The sequence below is a fragment of the Polypterus senegalus genome, chromosome 2 (assembly GCF_016835505.1).
Source record: "Polypterus senegalus isolate Bchr_013 chromosome 2, ASM1683550v1, whole genome shotgun sequence".
Classification (NCBI taxonomy): Eukaryota; Metazoa; Chordata; class Cladistia; order Polypteriformes; family Polypteridae; genus Polypterus; species Polypterus senegalus.
Window position 1 is genome coordinate 273,585,527 of NC_053155.1, and position 18,476 is coordinate 273,604,002.

Consider the following 18,476-nt stretch of genomic DNA (forward strand, 5'->3'; position numbering starts at 1 on the left):
TTCACAGTTAAACTGCAAAACAGAAATTGTGCTAAATTACACATCTCCGGAGATTCGTTTTTTTCTTCCAGCATATTCTGTATGCCATGTATTACTGACAGCCGCCCCCTGTTTGCATTCATCGTCTCAATTCATGAATGTAAACCAGTATTCGCTTTTAATTTGCCTCTCTCTCTCTCTCCCTCTCTCTCTCTCTCTCCCTCCCAGACTTAATGTCTGTCTGCCTACCCCCTTCTCTCTCTCTCTCTCGCTCGCTCCGTCTAACCCTTTTTTTCCTTCAGTACTATCCCTAATCGTCCAATCAGGAAATCTCCCACACTCCCTCACCATGCCAGCCATCACGAGATGACTAATGGTGCATATCAGAACCTAAAAACAAGTCTGATTTGGTATCTCTCCACCTTCAGCGCTTCCCTTTTGCTAACAACAATCAGAGGAAAGGAAAAGTAAGCTCGGTTTTCTGTCGGCTAACGCAGTGAATCAGCAAAGAGCTCCTAGGAATTAATGGTGAGCTGCGCGGCTCAGCTGAGTCAAAGCGGTGTCAGCAGCGGAGGTGTGAATCCTGAACACTGGAAGACGCCGGGCGGATGTTGCTCATAAATTTTCAACAGGAGTTACACCTGGAAGTTTTACTTCTTTTCAGACCAGGGGATAAAGCATGAGCCTTTCGTCCCTTATCCGTGGAACATCACCGCATGAAAAGAGGAATTTCTTCTGAATCTTCACAAGCGTTTCAAGGCTTTACAGAGGATATTTACGAAAAGTTGTTCTTTATGTACATTCATGGATCGCGGCAGCTCCATGGGCGATCTTCACGACCATGACGGAGCGTATGATACTTAAGGGAGCCTGGGGGACTGCCGAAAGTGATTCTTGTAGTATGTTTGCCATGGAAATGAGAGATTCACGCCTGCTTAGACTGCTTGCTGCCTACCTGACAATGTGCACCGAAAAGGGAGGGTTTGCGTAGGGTATCGATGGATTCAATAAAAGCTTTAAAGTGATGCGGAGATGAGCAAGAACATTTAGGACAAATGAAATACACAAAATTATACTTATGCATTTCTCCTTCCAAACACAACTGGATGTCTGGCATTCTTTCGGTCACATAAATAATCAGTCATGAATTAGCAGTCCCGTTCATTTAGGGTTTGCAACCTGAGATCATTACTTGAAAATGTAAGCATACCCCAAAAATGATAGGCTGTGTGTGTTCGTGTGTGCTGTACACTATATAGTTATGTTCTTCATTATAATGAATGGCCACGCAGTGCTTTACCTCAAGTGCCCACAAACCCAGTGTTTGTAGACAGCTGTGATGCTGCTGTATCTCTCATGAGTTAGCAGGAAAGCTGCAGTCACGTATGTAACTGCTAGACTGCATAGGAAAAGCTGGGAATCCTTAAAACGTCAAAACAGCAAATGTTTATGGATTGTGGAAAAAAAAATGTTTTGGCATGTTTTTGCTTTATCATTAGTAATAGATAAAAGTGGCTTCTGATGCCAAACAACAGAGGGCGCGTCATGAGAAATGTTCGCACTTTGCTGTAATTTTATAATTTCTTTATCACCTATGGAAGAAATGCTGCGCTGCCGGCAACATTTGTTGTAGCAGAACGAGTCTGCAAGTCTGGAAATCGGAGAACCAGAAAAGCTGTAGAAATTACCGCGCAAAGACAGCGAGTAATGCACATCATGAAAGCCGCACAAGACTAATTTCAAGCACGTATGTGTAATTTTAAGAAGCTGAGAGAGGAGACATAACACCAATATATGTGTCCCCAAGTTCTTTTATGTAATAAGTATAACACGAAAAGCATGGAATCCGAGCGCTAGCTGAAGGGTGGAGGGAGCAGGGGCTGACAAAGGTGCATTCTTAATTTAAAAATTGAGTCTCGAACTGCATTTTTTTTTTTTGGTCTCTTGATTTCTCTCCCTGCTGGGTTTCAGCGACCAGCTGGGGATATTTTATTAGAATTAGTTTCCCTGTGGTCGTGGCCCCTGATGGTTTTGCCCTGGCATTGGGAGAGGCTCGGATCCTGCAGATTGTTCCTCGCTCTCCCGGGTACTCTTTGCACTAGGATGTTGCGGCAGGTTTTGCACGGAGGGCTGAGGACGTCTTTCTCCAAGCTTGGCCACTTCGTCGCCAATCATCCGGTGTTCTTCGCCTCCGCCCCAGTGCTCATTTCAATTCTACTCGGAGCCAGCTTCAGTCGCTACAGGATTGAAGAGAACGTGGAGTACCTGTTGGCCCCACAGCACAGCCTGGCTAAAATTGAAGGCAACTTAGTGGACAGTCTTTTCCCTCTGAATAGATCCAAACATACGCTGTATTCAGACCTGCAGACGCCCGGGAGGTACGGCAGAGTGATTATTACCTCTCCTGGGAAAGGAAATATGCTCGATCAACATCACATTGACCTCGTGCTAAAGGTAAGAGAGAGAGAGAGAGAAAGAGAGAGAGAGGGAGAGAGAGAGAATGTCTGGCGAGGGAGGGGCGTGCATTGTGCATGTGTGGGAATACAGTAAGTACAACAGGCGGTTTAGCAGAAAGTGAAATAAAAGTCGTCTAAAAGCACACTGAAGAAAGAGTGCGGAGATGTAAAGAAGATGTGACGGACGGCGTGCTCGCGTGCTGCCGTGAGCCTAATTCATGCTGGTGCAGTTACAATTAGCTGTATAGAAAAGAACTGCTGTCAAAGCTGTTCCCTGGATTAGTTCTGAGGTTCTGGATGCCCTAATAGTGAGATGATGATTCTGCTTTTTATGTGTTTTGTATTAATTAGTTAATTATTAATAATAAACGGGAATTACAAAATGGGCGTTCACCAGATTTTGTGTTTAAGAAAAAAAAGTAAGTTTTCATTCTCTGACATAACAGAAACGTAACACACAAGTGTGATTATATGGGGGTAAAAAACACGTGAATACATGTTATCTCTTCGAAATGTACATATGTTCAGCTATATTCATGTCCTTAGTAATTACTAGAAAACTGACATACACCTAACCATTCATCTGTTCAAATACCATCAGGTTATTGTAATAATCTTGCAAAGTATTTTGCTGCCTGTATGATTTATGTATATTAGATGAATTCTGAAAAGCAATAGTTTAAAAAATGCATTTTCTCCTGTAGTTAGGATATAGCTGGTTGGATAATGGATGGAATGAATGTCTATCTATCTATCTATCTATCTATCTATCTATCTATCTATCTATCTATCTATCTATCTACCAATAATTTCCTTTTCATTTCCTTTTTACTTGAAGCAGCAGTTCTGATTGTGTTGCAATTAATAAGAAGGTGAAAAGCACACAGTTCCCAATCTGTGCTGTATGTTTGCTGGCATTCCATTAAATGTAAACAGTTACTTCAGTAAATACACAAATATGAGTAATACACATATATATATGTATATATCATTAATCACAGGCAGGGTTTGTGGGCTCCCCAAAAAGGATGGATGGACCTTTTCGTGCCCAAAAGACCCATGTAATGGAAGGAGAGGGAAAGATCACCTATCAGGGTTATGGATTCCCCCAGTGAGCTAAGGCTGCAGCTTCCATTTGTTGGAATGCCCTTGTCCATACCTGGGAAATGTAATTTCTCTGGGTAGTCCTGTGGGCTATTGTGGGTGCCGCCAAAGGGAACTCCCAAGAGCAGGTATTTCTACTTTGAGTAGCTTCTGTCTGACTGTGAAGTGCTTCCTCTGTGCAATGATATACTCCAAAGTCCAGCATAAAGGGAGTCCACCTCATCCTACTCAGGGAGTCCTAGTTGGGAGGAGGTGGACAGTGATTTCGTGGGAGAAGTAGAGAAAGGAAAGAGACAAATAATTGTGCTTTTGTGTGTGCTCTGGAAGACAGATCATCTGGTGAAAGGTATCTCCTTGAATAAAAAGTATTATTTGCAGCTTGATTTGACTTTGAGTAGCTTTGTCTGGGATTTGGGGGTCATCTCAGCAGCACTAAGTGCAAAGGCAGGAAGCAATCCTAGATGCGGTGGCCCTCCATCCCTGGGCCAACTCATGTACATGCCCCACACTCACATGGGTCAATACAGGGTGACCAGCTAAACTGCTTGTCTTTGAGGATGTAGGAAGAACACCAGTGTACCCAGAGGAAGAAAAAAACATGTAGACATGGAAAAACATACCAACTCCATGTGCTCAATAACTAAACCTAAGACCTGAAATCAAGAAAACTGGATTTGTAATCTCATTGGGAAATAAAATTCAACACACCCTGACCGATTTAAAACTTTGGATGATGTAAAAATCTGAAATTACAACATACTTATGCATGTCAGACTTTTTTTTTCCTTTAATAAGATCTTTCTATTAACTGTAGCTGAAATTTCACTAAGCGTGTATAGAAGAGAAAGAACAAAAAAGAGCAATTTAAAAGGTGCGATTTACACAATTGCTTCTTTTAATTACGTGATTTCAAGAACAGGTCATTATCATTTTGTTTTTTGTCCTCTTTACCATTTTCCTGCCTAACTGTAAAAACTTTCTTCAGAATTGACGAAAAAGACATTTCAAAGATTCCTAAATGGAGGCCTAATAAATACCAGATACTTTTCCGTAGGTTATGTTTTCATCCACACCACTAAACTCATCCTAAGATTAGTTTTCCTCACACACGCACTCTTTCTTCTGTGTTGGTGTTTGGTGTTCTGTGTTTGTTGCAGTGAAGTTAAATGTACCCTTTTCACTGTGCTAGGGCATGGATGCAAGAACAACAACAACAACATTTATTTATGTAGCAGATTTTCATACAAATGATGACGGCTGTAGAAAAAAATAAAATAGGGTTCCAAGGCCACAAGACCACCCAGCCCCCTCTAGGCATTCTACCTAACATAAATGACCTCAATCAGTCCTCATTGTGTTCAGGGTTCTCATGATAGAATTTGATGATGATGGTCATGTGGACTTCTGGCCTTTAATCCATCAATGTAGGGACATCACGGTGCTTTGATCAGGTGGTGGCGCAGATCATCACCACAGCAAACCGGAAAAAGAACAGAAGAGAAAGTAGGGGTTAGTATGGATTTCTGAGCCACCATGAACGATAATGATAATTAATTGAATATACAGAGCATCAGGATTAAACTAAAATGAAGTTATGAGAAAGCCATGTTAAAATAATGTGTTTACATCACACAGCTTGGGTTTTTGAACTCTCTTGGATACTTTTTAAAATTTTACTCTCTCAGCAAAACAAAGGAGACATTTCTGCCAAAAAAACTCTGATAAAATGGGATACACTTTAGTTTTCCTGCTTTTATACTAAAAAGCCATGCTTTCAGTTTAATTATGTCTTAAATTTTATAATGCATCTTTGGTAAAACATCTGTTAAAGTAATAACAGCATTATTAGAATAACATTCTGGAACTTTTATAATCTGACCTTAGTTTACTGGGGTCAAAACATTATATTAAAAAACATAATATTAATATGTGTTCTTTGATTTTTTTCATGGGATAATGAGCACATATGCAACACATCCCTGTTGCAGATTACCTGCTACCTTAAAAGGAGGTAAAGATTAGCACTGTGGTAGACACGTGAATATGGCAGCAAAATACTAAGTGACTATTAAAGCAGAGAGCTGCTTCAGGTTTATATTCATGTGGGAAAACCGCAGAGCAGATTGATGATTCTTTGGTGAGTGACATGAGAGCTGCCATGACTTGCATGAATCAAGGTTAGAAAGTATATTGCTTGTATCCTCTTTTCCAGGAGAGAGCGAAGGTAAAAGGACACATTCAAAGATTAAAAAGTGATTATGCCAAATTAGCATTATCAAAATGCGAGAGGCTATTGGTAATGTCTGTTATGCACCAGATTAATTGGCCTTCACTATTGCTTACCAATCACACACACACCAGTTTAAAATTTGCGTTTTCTACATCACTGTGTTTAGAACGTCATTTGAGATGCAAGCAAATTTAATGTCATAGACTCCCAAGTAAACTTCTTTTTCCACTTGAAAGAGACAAGTGTCTGATATGATTTGTTGGAGAAAAAGAGCGGTAAAAAAAATAATTCTAAATACAGGAAAGATTTATTGGGTACATTTGTACTGATAGAGGAGAACAGGACTTTAGCATTTGTACAATTAAATTGGAGTACAATTTTCACTTTGAGTGAGTTTAAAAAGAGGAGCAATATGGTTACACTAGTAGCAATTTTGGAAGCACACCATTAGGGTTTCTCTAGTTTTTTGGTTTACATCATTTGAACACTTGACAGTGTGGATGAATTCATAAATACATTTAAGTATAGTCCATGAACAAACAGCAAAAGAAGAAGGGCTTTTTATAATCCAATAGGAAAGTAAATTTATATTTGGGAAATATGTTGAAAACAAAACTGGAAAGCTGCTGCATTTTACCCGAAGCCTATGCTCAGTTCACGGTCTAGCTGGCGTTTGCTCTGTTCACATGAGTTTGCAGTGGATGCTCAAATTTCTTTCCACTTTTCAAAGTGATTTGCTTTAAAGTAGGTAGTGACTTCAATTTGCCCCAGTATGAGTGAGTGCTGGCATGTGTGTGATAAACTGGACTAATGTACAGCAATGATTTCCGCCTGGCTGGCACTATCAGTGCAGATTGTGCCTTTCAATGCAGCTGTACTGAAAAAGATGGTGCAGAATATTGCTGAAGAGATGGACAGAAGTCTAGAGGACATGTGTCAAAGAGTCTTTAGCAGGTACAGCTGACCTGATCTATGGTAAATGTTTGCTTCGTTTTCATAAAATGTGTTTTTAATGAGTTTAATGGTCATTTCAAGATTATTCTGAATTATATTTATTTCACTTGAGAAGTCAAGCAAAATGACACCTTTTATTGGCTGTGGGGGCTTTCGAGGCAGTTCAGGCCCCTTCTTCAGACAAGCTGTAGTCAACTACCTGAGCCCGAGTTGCCTCAGAAGCTTGCATATTGTAATCCGTTCAGCTAGCCAACAAAAGGTGTTATTTTGCTTGAATTCTCATTGCATCCATGATGGCTAACATGGTACAACAACCTGCTATTGTATTTGTTTCACTTAAAATCACTTAAGAACATAAGAAATTTAAGACATTTAACAAACAAGAAGAAGACATTCAGTCCATCGGGCTAATTTGCTCAACTAATTGCTAAACTCTCCCAGTATATCATCTTAGATTTTAAACACTTTTGTTTGGAAATGAGAGGTCTAAATATGATCCATGGCTCAAAACACAATAAATCAATGGGATTTTGAATGCAAAAATGTAAATTCTTAATGATGCCAATTACTCATTTAGAAATGGTTTATGGTATTGACACAGGCCATGAAAGGTTTTGGTATTAGGCAATACTGCATGTAGAAAAGCTGGAATGTCCCCTTTAAATCAAGCAACAAATTAAAAAAATGTAACTATGTTTAATAGAATTAGCATAACTTATTTGTAAGTAAAATGTTGTTAGTTGGCCTTAGTGCTGCTGACAAATTTAAAAGAAAGACTGATGTATCAAATTACTGTTTTTTGTCAGAGTTGTAATGTAGGCAACAAAAGATGTACAGCAGAAATGCTTACTGAATCATTTTGAAGTTTATACTCGATTTTGCTACTTTAGTCATGCTATTTTAACTCCAATCTGTATATTGCAAAATGAAACAAAATAAAATATGATACCGCAGTGCATTTAAAATAAAATGTAACTTACAGTGCCTATAAAGTATTTACTCTTTGGAACTTTTCACATTTTATTGTTAGACAACACTGAATCACAGTGGATTTAATTTGGCTTTTTTGACATTGATCAAAAGAAAAACACTCTGTATTGGCAAAGTGAAAACAAATCCCTGCAAAGTGATCTGAATTAATAACAAATATAACACACAAAATAATTGATCTCAAAAGTTGTACACACTTTAGTCATCACTGGTATGGCCACTTGGCTTTAGAAGTCCCATAATTAGTTCAATGGAGGTCAACAGTCCGTAGAGAGGGACTTTCAGCTGACTGCAGAATAAATGTTCCTGTATGTAGAAGGTCTGGCTTTTGGTGATTCAGTATTGTGGCCTAACCTACTCTTGAAGACAGAAGAACACTTCAAGCAACTCCCTGAAAAGGTGATGGGGAAGCACAAATTAGAGGAAGGAGACAAGAAAATATCCAAGCCATTACATATTCCTTGAAGCCCAGTTAAAAAATGGAAAAAGCCTGGAACATCTGTAAATCTGTCCCGAGCTGGCCATCCATAAAAACAGTGATTGTGCAAGAATATGACTAGAGAGGGAGACCACAAAGATATGTCTGATACAGTGAAGATACAGTGGATAAGATAGCAGAGACTGTGCAGACAGCAACTGTTGCCCAGGTGTTTCACCTGTCATAGTTTTATGGGAGAGTGGCAGAGAGAAAAGACACACATGAAAGTATTCCCATGGAAGACTCTGAAGTAAGCTGGAAGAAGGGTCTATGGTCTGATGAGACTAAATTAGAGCTTTCTGGCCATCAGACTATATGCTGCGTTGGAACATTATCAAAGCACACCATCCCCACCATGAAGCATGGTGGTGGCAGCATCATGGGGTGGGGATGCTTTTCTGCAGCAGGTTCTGGAAGGCCTGTGAGGGTGGAGGGTAATATAAATGCAGCAAAATACAGGAAAATCCTGGATGAAAAACTGATGCAGTCTGAAAGAAACCTGAACCTTGGGATAAATGTGTTTTCCAGCAAGACAATGACCCGAAGATTAAAGCCAACCCTACACAGGAATGGCTTAACAACAACATTGTTCGTGTCCTGAAGTGGTTGAGTCAGAGTCCATTTGTAAGGTTGTGGCTGAACTTCAGAATAAAAAATAAAAAAAAAACAAAACAATAAAGCAAACAACTGTTCACTCACGATCCCCGTACGGCCTGTAGTTTTGCAAAGGAGTGTGGGCAAAAATGTCTAGCTCTGTAAAGCTGATAGAGTCCTTTGCACATAGTCAATGCTGTCATGGCTGTCAAATTTGCATCTACTAACTTGAAGGGTACACACTAGGGAACACTTATGCAATCAAATATTTTGTGTTTTATATTTGTAAATAATTTAAATCACTTTCCAGAGATCTGTTTTCAGTTTTCTGTTGATCTTTGTCCAAAAAGCCAAAATAAATCCACTGCAAATTACTGTTGTATAATAATAAATTGTGAAAACTTCCAAGATGTGAACACTTTTATAGACATTGTATATAAAGGAAATCAGTAAACACAGAAGTATTTGCATTATATTTACATTATAAACTAGGTTGCTACACTCCCTGCTCGCTTCGCTCGCCAATCCCTGTGTTTGGTTAATCAGATATACAATTTAATTTTTTTTTTCTTTGGAATTGTTTCAATTTTGTTATTTGCACTTTTACTTTAAAGTTTCATTAAAAACAATATTTTTTGGAGATACAGTGGTGTGAAACATTAGTCAAATATAACACAAGTAAACACAAAATGCAGTTTTAAATGATGGTTTTATTATTTTGGGAGAAAAATCCAAACCTACATGGCCCTGTGTGAAAAGTAATTGCCCCTGAACCTAATAACTGGTTGGGCCACCCTTAGCAGCAATAACTGCAATCAAGCATTTGCGATAACTTGCAATGAGTCTTTTACAGCACTCTGGAGGAATTTTGGCCCACTCATCTTTGCAGAATTGTTGTAATTCAGCTTTATTTGAGGGTTTTCTAGCATGAACCGCCTTTTTAAGGTCATGCCATAGCATCTCAATTGGATTCAGGTCAGGACTTTGACTAGGCCACTCCAAAGTCTTCATTTTGTTTTTCTTCAGCCATTCAGAGGTGGATTTGCTGGTGTATTTTGGGTCATTGTCCTGTTGCAGCACCCAAGATCGCTTCAGCTTGAGTTGACGAACAGATGGCGGACATTCTCCTTCAGGATTTTTGGTAGACAGTAGAATTCATGGTTCCATCTATCACAGCAAGCCTTCCAGGTCATGAAACAGCAAAACAACCCCAGACCATCACACTACCACCACCATATTTTACTGTTGGTGATGTTCTTTTTCTGAAATGCTGTGTTCCTTTTACGCCAGATGTAACGGGACATTTGCCTTCCAAAAAGTTCAACTTTTGTCTCATCAGTCCACAAGGTATTTTCCCAAAAGTCTTGGCAATCATTGAGATGTTTCTTAGCAAAATTGAGACGAGCACTAATGTTCTTTTTGCTTAACAGTGGTTTGCGTCTTGGAAATCTGCCATGCAGGCCGTTTTTGCCCAGTCTCTTTCTTATGGTGGAGTCGTGAACACTGACTTTAATTGAGGCAAGTGAGGCCTGCAGTTCTTTAGACGTTGTCCTGGGGTCTTTTGTGACCTCTCGGATGAGTCGTCTCTGTGCTCTTGGGGTAATTTTGGTCGGCCGGCCACTCCTGGGAAGGTTCACCACTGTTCCATGGATAATGGCTCTAATTGTGGTTCGCTGGAGTCCCAAAGTTTTAGAAATGGCTTTATAACCTTTACCAGACTGATAGATCTCTGTTCTCATTTGTTCCTGAATTTCTTTGGATCTTGGCATGATGTCTAGCTTTTGAGGTGCTTTTGGTCTACTTCTCTGTGTCAGGCAGCTCCTATTTAAGTGATTTCTGGATTGAAACAGGTGTGGCAGTAATCAGGCCTGGGGGTGGCTACGGAAATTGAACTCAGGTGTGATACACCACAGTTAGGTTATTTTTAACAAGGGGCAATTACTTTTCACACAGGGCCATGTAGGTTTGGAGTTTTTTTCTCCCTAAATAATAAAAACCATCATTTAAAAACTGTATTTTGTGTTTACTTGTGTTATATTTGACTAATGGTTAAATGTGTTTGATGATCAGAAACATTGTGACAATGCAATGCATAAGCCGTGAGTGAATATTGTTTCTTTTTCTCTAGTAAATAATCCGGCTTATTCTGATGTTTGTCCCTGTGATTTATTGATTGTCATAGCAAAAGCTATTCTCATGGTAAACTGTAAACATTTTAGTAAGAAAGACATATTACGATCTCCTTTGGTGTGTAATGTTATTCGTGGTATATATACATTACCTTTCTTGTCGCCTGTTAAAATTTGCATCGGTTCTCCGTGATCATAAATATACACCTGACCGAATTGTGTATTCTTTGAAATTAAACTTGTCATTGTTTTAACTGTTGCGGGACCACAGATTCTCATAGCGTATGGTCCATTATTGTGTAAATCCATGTTTTGTGCATTGAATGATGCAAATACGAAAAAAACTTTGTCTACTCTTTGCCTTTTATTTCTGACCTCAATTTGTCCTGCTATTTTTTCAATTACACCTGGTCCTGATGATTAATCACATTTTGTTTGCGGTAAGGCAATCTTTACTATCTTTTCTTTGATACTGTATTGACTGACGTGAAAGTGTCATAAAAGTTTTACTTCAACAATCGCCGACTTCATAACCCCAAACACAACTTTCTAGCACCCTCTCCAACCCCTCCTCCTCCGTGTCTCGCCCCCCTTACCGCATCAATCAATACCCCGCTATCAGTCTTCCATGCTGTACTCCGCCCTCCCTCAATTGGACCCAACAGTCACTTAAAACCAAAAAGGCTTCAACCTGGCTGGGATACTACAATACTTTCGAATTTTACTGCTTTCATATTCTGTACCTTTCTCTGCATTTGTATCGTGCCATTGTTTGTTTGAGCCTTTTGAATTACACTGCTTTCATAATCTCTTATTTTCCTTTTTTTCTCTCCAGCGCCATTGGGTCTCTATTCTCCATATTGTCCTTATATGCTTTATATGTGCTGAGAGCACAGGATCTGTGTGTGCTACGCGTCTTTACACGACAGAGTGTTTTTTGATGGGTGTGCTGTTATATGATATCTTTTGTAAGTAGGGCGTGTCTTGCAAGAATCTCATGTTCCATGTCCCCGCGAGACAGCCCTGTGACAATCTCTTGGCAGCAAGTCTCATGTTTACGGTCCCCGCGAGACACTCCGTGGCCAGTCTCTTTTGTGTCGTGGGTCTTTTAAATGTCTTCCGAGAACTTCTGAAAAGATCACGTCTCGTCGCCGTGCTTTTCCTTTCCAGGATTTTTTTTTATAATAGAGATATATAAGACTTTGCACTGCCCATTTCCCCAAAGTAGTCATGTTAATTGTTTGGACTTCATGAGTGAGATGAACAAGTGAAGTATTAATTACTGAGAAAAGTAAAAACAAAATATGACATAAAGCTAGTGTAATTTGTCTAAATATAGCTTATCATTTGCTGTTGATTTAACACTTTTAAATTATTAGGATGAAATTTGGCAGCTTCATGGTGCTGTTTTCTAGTGCACTCCTGCATTACTTGGTCTGCACATCTATAATTATTTGTGTGAAGTAAATATTTTGTAACATTTACGCAAAACATACTTTTAAACTACTGTACTTTGATCTTTGGGTCAATGTCCTTATTGAAAAACAGATTGCAAATTAACCATCGAATTATTCACCTCATGATTACAAGCACTTCTATTATGGCATCTGCATATCTTTATTTGCTGTAGTAAAAACAAATCAACTTCTTCAGTTTTTGTTCTTCGCTCATACTTTACTGTCCCAGAATACATCTAGTAGCTTTGCTTTAAGTTTCATTAACACTGCAGTGCCTTTTCTGCATTATGGAGACCAGAATCATACTTAGTATTATAGACATGGCCTCAGATTAACATTAACTACCTTAAACAGATACTTTATGCTCTTCATTTCGTCCATCAATAATTTTAATTACTTTCTTAAATCTTCTAGGTGAGGCGAAGGATTAGTCCACCACATGTGTTTCCTCTAGATCCAGACCTTCCATTGTGTAATTATGCAGATTATTTTTACTTCCTACATGTAAGACATTAATTCTGCCTTTTCACATTTAACTTAATTTGACACGTATCGACCACTTGAAAAATTCTGCTTAAGTCTTTGTAAAAGGTTTGCAGGATCGAGAAATGTCTTATTGGTCACAATCAATTGTTTGTTACTTGCCAAGAATTTGCCATGTACACAATTATCTGATCTCTGCCATTCAAAACTATAAACACATACTGTATGTAGCTTATGAGAAGCATGAAGCATCAGTTAATGGAGACACGGCTGTCTTGTATTGTGATTGACTTTACTAAGACCGTTTATTTTATTTATTTATTTATTTTTGTATGTGACTGAAACTTTTCGGTGGAATGCCTGCCTGAACATCAGTTTCTAGCCAAATCTAACACCAGGGTACCAATTAAAACTAAATAAATGACACTGAAAAAGCTGAAACATTTGGCCTTTGCACTTTTTTAGCTGGAATTGAAAACTATTAACTCTAAATTAAACAAATGCTTGCTTTGACAAATGCTTGACCTGGCAACTTTTAACTCCACTTGTTACCATACATTGCCACATGCCATATTGACTTTTGTGCTAAAATTATCATATTTATTTGTGAGTAGGTTGTGAATAGATTAAATGTGTCATCTGTTCTTAAACCCATTACAAATGAAGGGGGCTGATATGAAACAAATCAAGCAAAGACATCCCATCAGCAATTATTCCAGAAACTAACAACATAGCACATAAAATGTGGACAGTACACTGCTCATCAATCACTAAAGCACATTCCTTAATTAACTAAAAGCCAATGGAAGCTCTCTCCTGGCCTTTGAGCAGATGTAGAATGAAATGTCATGTCTCGAGATTAACTGTAGGGCATTATTTGCAGAAGCATTACTTTCTTTTATTTAATCTACAGATGCAACTGGATGTATGTGCACAACTTATTTTTCTTTATTTTCTCAATAACTAGAAATGCTATTTGCTTTTTAGTCTATCACAGTAGCTTGTAAACATTTATTTGAAATACAAACTGTCTGCTGGGTTTAGTTCTAACCAATTTATTAATCAGAAGCCTTTCATTTAGGTCATATGTAACATGATATATAGGCAGTGTGGGTTCACCATTAAAAAATGATTTTTTAGGTTAATTAAAAGTATTCAACTTTAAATTGCAAAGTTGCTAAATCCTCTGTTCTCTGTTAATTTGTCTGTGCTAGATTGTAACAAATTTAGCAATGTACACAAGGCATTACATTCAGGTGCTTTCAAGGGTTTAGTTAACTGATTTGAAAGTTGCAGCATTTAAATGTTTTTAGTTCATCAATTATCAAATTTTTATTTATTGAATATTTTTGTGATAATGAGTAGTGTTCCAAAATAACCAATTACTGTATATGTCAGTAGACTACATTAAATACATGCTTTTTAACATCACTTACAAGGTTGCTGTATATAGTCTAATAGGCTTATGCTGATTCTATTGCTTTCACAGACAGGAGAGTCCAATTTATGTGATATAAAAATGACTTGATTGATAAGATACTGCAATTTAAATTTCTTAAACATAACATTGTTTAAGAAAGTACTTGATAGAGGTAAAAACCTCTGTTAAAGTCCCAAAATAAAACTGCTGGCTGCTTCAGACCATGATGAAGAGCAAAGGTCTCATTTATAAACTTTGTGTGTATTTGAGCATTCATGTGCGTGTACACCAAAAACTGTCTAATTTAGAAAACCTATTGAAGCATTAATATGCATTTTACTCCTTATAAAACACAAATCATCTTGTAAATGTGCATACGTGAATGCATTTTGAACCCCACCCGGAGGCCATAGTGAAATAACCATATATAGACTATGCTGATCAGTCTCATGCTGCAAAAATTCATTGTCTTGTGGAGCAGCCTCCCATCTGTCACATCGAGACACTGCCACTCGCATTTCAGGAGTCCTACTGTGCACTCCACAACTGAGCATACAAGAACACACACAGCATTATAGCACCCCTTCTCTGCATTGACAGGACTGGGGAAAGGCCTAAGGTGCCAGTGTCTGAGCAGGCTGCCACAATCTCCTGGCACATGATTACAATGCATAGTACTGGCCATAAGAAAAACTGGGGTTCAGTCAGTTACCTTGCTAACATGCCAGCCATCATGTACAGCACCATCGGCAAGCTTCCTTCCAATACTACTTTTGCTTGGAAGGTTGCATACGCATATTTTATATTATATTTTATTTTATATTATATTATATTTTATATTATAGTTTATGTGTTTTATAAATCTGCCCCCAGGCCCAGAGCTTAGTGATAAATGACAATGTTGGAGAAATACTGAATCATTACAGTGTGCAGATAATGCAGATGTGAGTTTTTTACTGTAACATATACAGTGAGAACCTATTTGTTGACTGTATGCTTATGGAGTAACACAAAATGCCTTTCATCTTACATTTATTTCTAGATAAGTGCCTGTTTTTTTTTTTTAATTTTAAGGTTACAGTGTCAGGGGGTCCCACCTCCTTGAGAACGACATATAAAAGACAAGGAACATCACAAATATAATAACCAACTGACGTAAAATTAAGGCAATTTTCATTTAAGAATTATCAACAACAATACAAGACTTTTTTCCTGCGATGAGACATGATCTTTTGAAGAGAGACAGAGAGACACTTTCACTTCCTGCGAGACGGGCAAGTCACATCATACTTACAACCTTTGGAAGCAAGTCCCATGACACACATGCAGAGCAGGTTAGTGATATTGGAAGTAGGAAAAATTTGAAAGTTTTAAAAAATTAGAGTAAAGATTGCATTAGTGCAAACAAACTGAAAATATTAATCAGTGAAATAATGGAACAGCGAAAAGAGATCGAATAGTGGTTGAGGATGTCTGGGGGAAAAGAGAAACAAGGCAGTGAGACAAAAGGGCAGGGTATGTACAGGCTTTTAAATGTTTGAAGCGGCGCACAAAATGCAGAACACACGGCATGGTAGCAGCAGCTAGCCAGCAGCTGATTGAGTAAAGAGGAGGTTAAAAAAAGAAAACTGTATTTGTTTCTCATTGTATCACCGTTTTAAGAGGGTTTTCAGGGGAGCGACCGTGTCTCTTAGGGGTGCATTCAGCCCCCCTTTTCACAACGGCGCATAGCGATGGTTGCTGAGTGAAGTGAGCAGGGAGCGAAGCCCCCTAGTACAAAGCAAAAATAAACCAACATATATTTAATAGCATAAAACACAAAGCCTTTTTAATAAAAATGGCAAGTTATAAAAAGAAAAACTAAAGCTAAGGAGTCCTGGTTGAACCATAGCAGTCTGGTTTTGATAATGATCTGAAATAAACTTGTCTAACAGACTCTTACTTTAACTCTTCATTTTTATTTCTCCCTTAAAAAAAGATGCGTCTCATCTCTGCTGTTCCAAATATTACAACTACTCAATTTACTTCTCAGTCTAACAGTAGGGTGTCAACGGAAGAATGGAGTACTTGGAGAAATCCGTATATGTAAATATGCAAGTGCTACAGATAGTGACCAGGCAAAGATTCAAACCCATTCTTCTGGAGCTGAAATTCATATCCTAAACATGCATGTTTAATTTATATATGTTGAACCTTGCGTACTTGTCATTAAGTCACCTTTTCTAAAAAAAATAAAATCCTCATTTCTTAAATGCACAGATTCTTTGCTATGCACTACAGTTACATATTAGACCTCTGTCGTTACTCCAGTTTGCCTATTTGTTCAGTTTAGTCACATTCCAACTTTAAGGCATATACAGTTAACAAATGAACTATATTTGCACCCAGGACTACAGTTGACTAGCTTCTGTCTGTAGTTCTTTCTCAGACGTCACCCAGATTTAACTGTCACTTTAGCTTATGTTTTAGCTGTGCTCTTTTTCTCCCATTCCCTTGATTGACCTAGCTGTTTACAGTCCTTAGTGATAAAATAGAGCAAAACATGCCAACAAGAAAAAAGGATTAATAGGGTTTAATATTGAAGTAATATTTTTAAATAGCTAGTACCTTAGATAAAAAAGAAACAAAATGTGGCAATCCAAACCATACAACCAAATAGGCTAGATGTTCAATCTCAGAGGCAGCACTTAGTTCTGTGGTCGCACAAAGTCTCGGTTTGATTTCCTCTGCTCTCTCTCTGGTCAGTTCCCTCTTTATGTTACTTTATAAAACCTATTTTAGTGGCATTGTCCCGTTTGAAAACCTGTCTGTCATCCCCCAGAGAAGCCTCTGGAGAAGCTGGCTTAAGCCTTTCATCCTGTTGTCACTCCTGAAGCATACTTGTGTTGCTATGTACATAGAAGTGGCACTTGTGAAACTGAGAAACAGAACATACTCAGAACACTTCTAAAACCAGTCAGAAGCAGTTCCTACAACCTTGCATCCAGAAACAGACTGTAAAACCGTAAAACTATCAGCAAGCTGCTGCCTTCCTTTAAAGACATTGTACAGACAATTATTACAAAAGATGTAACCAATACACAGCAATAAAGTGAAACAACAATAAAAGTACATTAAGAAAGCACCTTTTAGAAAATAAATGCATTTTGTGCAGTCCTTAACTCAGTTCATCTCTCTTCATTCCTAAGGATACTTTTAGTACCCATCAGAGTAGAGAGCAGCCAGAAATCAGAACGAAAACCAGAAGCTTTAAATGTAAATTGTGGCAACAAAAACAAGGAGAATGTTTTCAACAATCAAAAAAGCAAGCCTTTTATAGTTTGAATTATAAAAAAGACAAGCCTAGGAACCTGTGGCAATCCGGACTGGTTATAAAATCTGGAAGCTGGGTCCACATCTGTGACCTCCCTCAAGAAATCAATACAATCCAGACATCCTATAGCCCAACTACCAGAATTCAACACTGTAGACAAACCTCAAGGCTTGGAAACTGGTCTCAGGATCATGTTCCTCTGTTCTGCTGTTCAATGGGAGGTTGGGCACATATACAGTACGTAAATATCCTAAACAGCAGTTTCTCAATGCATACTGATTTTTTACTACCTGCACTAGCACAAATATATCATTTATTAATGCCTGCATGTTTAAACTCTGGTGTCACTGACAGGTCCTGGAAAGCCATCTCATAGTAAAGACAACCTGACCTTGCCATTCAATACTCACTTCCAGTGAGTATTCCCTTCTTACTTAAATACATTTTAGTATTTGGGCAACTGAAAGGGTTTAAGACTTCTTAGGACTGTGACACAAGTTTATTCAATGTGCAAAGTAATGTCCATGGTGATCACTAGACATGATACTTTCACTGAGAACAGGGAATCCGAAACTGTCTCACATGTACCTTTTGAACTAATTTCAACCAGAAATCTCTTTTCATAAAGAAACATTAAGGTACATTTATATTAATAGTTATACCCCAGCTGACAGCTTGTTTGTGCCTTCAGTAACAGAAGCCAGTATAATGTTTCATAGTTGTCTCTTAGGAAGTCTTCTAGCATGTGGACAATAGAACAGCTGCTGTGTCACACAAACCCCTGCCAGTTCACAAGCAGTGCGTTATATTGTATTCATCAGAAAGAGAATCCTGAAAATCAGCAGTTGTGCTGTTCACACTATTAGATTTGCTAAGAGACAGGTAAGAT

At 38.3% G+C, this 18,476-nt stretch overlaps 1 protein-coding gene across 1 annotated transcript in view; it reads left to right on the plus strand.

Annotated features, from left to right (window-relative positions):
• Positions 1 to 272: 272 nt before the first annotated feature.
• ptchd1 (patched domain containing 1) overlaps positions 273 to 18,476 on the plus strand; it is a 169,760-nt gene continuing 151,556 nt past the window's right edge. Inside the window, exon 1 of the mRNA XM_039745580.1 lies at positions 273 to 2,433. Coding sequence (XP_039601514.1) covers positions 2,005 to 2,433 — 429 coding nt within the window. The 5' untranslated portion in view covers positions 273 to 2,004. The remainder of the gene's footprint in view (positions 2,434 to 18,476) is intronic.